At 45.6% G+C, this 6,000-nt stretch overlaps 1 protein-coding gene across 3 annotated transcripts in view; it reads left to right on the top strand.

Annotated features, from left to right (window-relative positions):
- The first annotated feature begins 1,516 nt into the window (after positions 1–1,516).
- The window catches only part of grem2b (gremlin 2, DAN family BMP antagonist b), a 41,468-nt gene continuing 36,984 nt past the window's right edge, over positions 1,517–6,000 (top strand). Inside the window, exon 1 of one of the 3 annotated variants that reach the window (XM_073050592.1) lies at positions 1,517–1,603. Coding sequence is in view for 1 of the 3 variants with exons in the window: in XM_073050589.1 (XP_072906690.1) it covers positions 1,755–1,813 (59 nt within the window). In the remaining 2 variants the exon portion in view is untranslated. Of the gene's footprint in view, positions 1,604–1,733; positions 1,814–5,235; positions 5,477–6,000 lie in introns of those variants that run through there. The other 2 variants (XM_073050589.1, XM_073050590.1) reach the window with 2 other exon arrangements.

Here is a 6,000-nt window from a genome sequence, read left to right as displayed (position 1 = left end):
CAATATCACGACAGTGTTTATTGTCCTGATGCCTAAGTAGCGGGATTGATGAAGCCCAGTTTACAATGATTACTGTAAATGGCACATTTCTTTATTACGACAAGTGGCAGCATTTCTAGAGCGGATTGAGAGCAGCTCAAACCATGACTTGTCACAGACCCTATCTCCATTAAAATCTTCCCCTTCCCCTCCCCAACACCGGCACGGGGCGAATGGGAGGTAGGCGCTGACCCACGCGTCTGCATTAAACCTTTCCTTCACAAATGATACACCAGCCGAAAGGGTGAGTGAAATGTGTGTGGGTCGGACCAATTCACCTTTCTCTCCCCCCGGAGCAGAACAAATTGTTATCAGTGCAATCAGACAGTCAGTACTCCTTTGGTTTGTTTTAAACCCGAAATAGAAACACAGACTGAAGTGAGAGATAAATATCTGGAGAAAGGCCTCGTCTGGGAAGAAGCGAGATTGTAAATTTGCGTCTTCTTTACTTTTGTGTTTATACAGTCACTTAGAATAACTGAAACCAGGCGCCACTTTCCAAGAATCAACACATCAGCCGGCATTAATATCAGCCGAAAAAAAACTTGTGGGCTCCAGTTAATATTTGAGATTAACGAAGCGAGCCTGTAGCAATCGCATTAACACACGCGCACACTCACATTCTCCCTCTCTCTCTCTCTCTCTCACACACACACACACACACACACACACACACACACACACACACACACACACACACACACACACACACACACACACACACACACACACACACACACACACACACACACACACACCGTTTCTCCCTTTATACTTCAAACATTTGGATCCGCTCGGCGAATCAGATTAATTTCCCCAGCACTCTGATTAATTCCGTTATTGATCCAACTGCAAAAGAACTTTCCGACCAGGGGGAATGATTGGCCGCAACACCTCCAGGTGCAACAGTGTCACTAAGAGTTTATTTCTATCTTTCTACCTCTTCTGAAAGAAGAAAGTCACTCTACGACCAGATTCATTAAAAGGAGGGGGGGAGAGAAGGAGACGGGGACGGGGTAAGAGCGAAAAATACGTGGGGTCGAAATAAAGACAGGAAAATAAATGATGAGAATGTAGGAGCGATTTGTAATTAGAAAACTGCGCATAGGTCAATGAAACAAAGCAATCGATCAGAGGAAAGATTGGGAGAGCACCACGTTGACACCCGAGAGATAGGCAAACACGTCATTATTTGAGTGGTTGGCGATAGCTGGACAGAGTAATGATCATCTAGAATTAAAGAATCAAATTTATTATCACTGTCTTATACCGTATGAATTCAAATTTGTTGTTTAAGTAATAAATATAACGAATCAGAATAAAATGAGCTCGGGCAATGGGCTAACAGTGAACAATTAGAAAAGGCGAAGCTAAAACACTAGCGAGGAGTCCAACAGAAGATTGTAATTCCGGAAAATATTATACCTCAAGAGATAGTATTTCGACAGGGAAAGATGGTTGTGGTGGAAGAACTATCACTATCACGTCGATCAAGACACTCTTTCTGGAGAGGAAAACACATTAGAAAGGGGTGTAATCGTTTCCGAGCGACAGAGCGGAGAAGGTAAAGCAAACGCATCGGAGAGAAATGTCAGCGGAAGGAAGCGCTGTTATGAAAGTGCAAAGTGCCGCACGCGAGGGAGCAAACATTTGAAGGAGTCCCGATGTAGGGGGTCTCGACCCGGAACGTCGGCGTACTCGCTTTGCCTCCACGGATGCTGTTTGGCCCGCTGAGTTCTTCCGGCGGTCTGCTCTTTTTCAAGAGTACTCACAGGTAAAGTGGCAGCGATTACATAAACGAGAAAGACAAGTTGCTGAATACTTCAATATAAAACAGCCACGCCACAGTCAGTTTCAGGGAAGAGCTGAGAGGATCCATCAGGATCCTGCTAGGCAGAAAGCAAAAAGGAGGAAATGGTGCTTTGGGAAGGAACGTATGAAAAAGAAAATCACGGAAGGCCATTCGGCTCGCGCGGTTATCCTTGTGTTCAATGAAGTACGGGGTGATTGATAAGTTCGTGGCCTAAGGTAAGACGATATGAGTTATACATCTCTCGTTACGTGCCCATGCAGCTCAACTCTTTGAGTGATTATGCAGAAAGTTTGAAGTTAATAACTCATCGGGGGTGATTGATAACTTCGTGCCCTAAGGTAGAAGGAGATGAGTTATTAACTTCAAACTTCCTGCATAATCACTCAAAGAGTTGAACTGCATGCGCATGTAACGAGAGCTGTGTAACTCATCTCCTTCTACCTTAGGCCACGAACTTATCCATCACCCGGTACATAGTTGATCTTTGACCTCAGTTTCAATTTCCTGCACTAAACTTATTCGCCTGATATCCAAAAGCACAAATTGAAAAGAAGAATTGGCAAAACAAAGTAGGGAGCATCTGGAAAAAGAACAAGCAACCACGTCATCGTCCAGGAAGAACATCAACAAACAGGAGGGGTGGCCACAAAGCAGGACAGGGCAGCGTCTAGGTGGAGAGCGCAATCACGCAGAGTGGAGCAATTACTTACAGGAAAGTGAATATTTGTAAGGCACTGAAGCCGGCCACTTATAAATTAAGAGAGCAGTAATTACGGAGTAAACAGTCACATACATCAACTGCAATTGGGCAGACCAGTTGTATTGAAAAGGGGAATGGTCAAGTGAGAGAAAGAAATTATGTAGGGGAAAGCTATGCAAGTAGAAAGCGGGCATATTGACTCAAGTTACGGGGACAGCAGTAGGAATGAGCATACACGGGCAAAAGCAAGACGTACAATTGTGGAGCAGATCTGAAGTTGGTGGGATGGGGCGAAATGGCGAAGAAGAAAATGAAATGGGGAGATCATGGAAGAGGGCGGGGTTATATGTAAGGTGTAAACAGTCATGTAGAAAGAAGGGTCTTGCGGGACAGGATTCCTACAGCTCTGTTATTTTGGGAAAGCAGCGGGTGACGGTACCATGTATGTGGGTGTTGTCTTATAGAAGATGTCAAAAAACGAGGATGCAGTCCCTTTGGGGAAAACAGTTAGTTACAGGAGGGGACTGGGAACGCAATCATAAACACTAAACAAACTTGGGTATCATTTATAATCAATTATCAGAGCTTCCTCCCTCCGAGGGTCTCCGAGATTGCAAAAGATACCAACTGGCGTTGATGCATTTTAATTGTAAGCGATCTCCCAACAGTTGTGAATCAGATCCACTTGGGGCCCTAGGAGTGAATTCTTCCCCCACGTTGCAGCAACCCTCGGAAAGTGGTTTTAAATTGACAAGCGTTACCCCTGGGCCACTTGAACCAGAACTGACCGAGAGCAGGACAGAGTTTAATAAGGGAAGTAGAAGTACCTAGACCAAGCCCACAGTCTGTCAGCACTTCGTAAAGTGTTTGGTTGTTCGTTGGCAAGGGGTGACGGTTCTTCGCACTGAATCGGAATTTCCAATGTAACATGCCAAGAATGACAAGTAGCCGATGGGACTGGACGTGTCACTTCCAACGCATTTCTATATACATTGTAAAGAGATTTTGCTGTCTCTCTTTCTTGCCTCACAAGTAAAAAGTTTAAGGAATTAATTGCATGCCAGAAGCTTGTCCAACTTCTAGTATCGTCGCCGTTGACAAGATGCAGGATCCGGATATAAAATATGGCCGGGATTCACTGGCTTGCTCCCTGTTGAAAGATGTGTTAAACATTAGCGCACTTACACTAAAACGTGACCTGAATGCTAGACGGCCCTAGCACCCTGCATTTGATTTGTAAGTGTGGTTAGAAGAATACATTCACGAAAAGTTCAGTTGAAATGCATTCCTGTTTTATATTCCCTCATTTTCCCCAAACATTTTATAAGTTTACAAATGAACGTCTTGCAATTATTTTGCACTAACAAAAAGTTCTGGTAAGCATATGAAACGTGCTCCCTCAGAGTTATCACCTCACACCCCAAAAAGCATGTGGTTGGTGACGAGGAGCAGTTTGGTGCAAACATGCGCTATTTGCACCCAGCACCATCCAAGCGAGCTCGCCAAAGTTTTAAGGAATACGCTTGTGTGGCTGGTTACGCAGATACTCGGCACATCCTCCGTGCCAGCTTCAGTTCCCCCAGTCAAGCAAGCCTGACCACCCTCTTGTCTCCTGCTACCCCGTGCCATCATGTTAGCGTGGGCTCGGGTAACTATGCGAGCTCAAGGGAATACGACGCCAGGTGATCTGACAGTGTCCGAGGACATAAAGAAATAGAACATCTGACCCGGTGGCTCCATCCTGCAATAAGAGCGTGGCTGATCGTCTATCGTAGCGCAACTTTCCTGCACTTACGCCACATTCCTTAATCCCCTGAGCATCACAAAATCTATCTGTCTTGAATACACTTAGCCACTGAGCCTCCACTGCCCTATTGGTTAGGGAATTCAAAGCGCAACCCTATGGGTGAACACAATTCTTCCCCGTTCATCTGGAGAGTAGCTACTTTGAATGTAGAGTAAGGTAAAGGAACCCCTTTACCTTATTATCTTAGAATCGGCAGTCGGCCCCGGTTCTAGGCATTCCGTCTCGAGGGAAACAGCTTTCAACGAATTGATTGCCAATTCATAAACGACTAAATGGACGGAGAATGATTTGTTTCGGATGCGCAGTGGAGAGCAGCGTTATCCTGCAGCTAATTAAGGCATCTGAAGTGCTCGTTAGCTGCATTGACAGAGAAAGTGAGCTTATCCCACTGATATCCCTCTGCTTTGTACACGAACATTGACAGTCCAAACATTTTGAGAGCGCGATCACCTTCAAAAATGGGGATTTAACGGCCCCACCCCGTCAAGAATCGCGTGATAAATGTGTGACACCACTTTATTGAATTTTGGGGAACTTCTTGTTACCATTTTAGCCGCGAATGTAGAAGACCGACACGGTGCCCCTTGAGTTTGTCTCCAGTTTGGAGCTTATCCTGCTTCAAACGAGTGTCTGTGCCCTGACCTTAGTGTTACTGTGAACACCGCCTGCCAGTCTGGAACCTTTGCGTGAGGTCCTTTGTTTGACAGATACGGCGGCATGTTGTGGGTATGTGCCAGCCGAAGTACGCTATAACCGTGCTTGTGCCCTGCAGAGAGCGGTGAAGGAATTTCCCTCCCCGGCACCGTGGGCTGTTGCTTGTGTAATATTAGTCAGAGGAGTGTGTGATTTGTTTTTTTGGCTGAGTGTTTGATCACAGCCAATCCGAGCCCCACATTCTGATAACATCCACATGCAGACTCTCTGATCAACTAGAAGTGAGACTGAACGGCGCTGGCTGTACAACCAGAGCTGTCTGAAGCTCTCTTCACCTCGTCTTGAGTATATGGGATTCAGTCTTCCAGGCAACAGCGCTGCTCACTCCTGACAATCTCAGTGCACATCAACATCCCCCGATTCCACACAGCAAATCTGCGGCCGGCCAGCATCTCTTCTCCAGGTAAGGACATTAAAACATTGCCAAGGGACTTGCGGCTCGACAATATGCAGTTTCAAACCGGCCTGCGGGTTGATACGGATCGTCGCTGAGTTTTCAAGATTAAAACAGGATGATTCTTCATGCAAGTTGCCTGGTCTTGCAATGGTTATTCCTTTGGGACAAAACGTCGTTTTTGAGAGAATGTGCTTATTCTACATACTATGAATGTATTAGCGTAAATAGAAGGGAACCTGCTCCAAATAGTGGGGTTTCAGGGACCAGGGGTAATTTTATTTCATTTTATGCAAAGGAATATTAGAGAAATATCCAGAGGGTAGTTGGGATCTGAATTCAGGCTGTAGGATGATTGAGGCAGAATTGCCTCGCGCTTTCACCGAGGCAAATAGGGACACTGGAGGAGAGATAATTATTTACAGGTCTATAAAAGAGGAGAGGGCATTGACACTGACATGATTGAGTCAGCGGAGACTCAGTGGACTGAGTGGTTTCCTTCTGTGTCGTGAACCTTCTCTCATTCTGTTGTA

Source organism: Hemitrygon akajei, chromosome 7 (genome assembly GCF_048418815.1).
Source record: "Hemitrygon akajei chromosome 7, sHemAka1.3, whole genome shotgun sequence".
NCBI lineage: Eukaryota > Metazoa > Chordata > Chondrichthyes > Myliobatiformes > Dasyatidae > Hemitrygon > Hemitrygon akajei.
The sequence above is the reverse complement of the archived record's forward strand: the minus strand, read 5'-3'. Positions and strand labels throughout refer to the sequence as shown.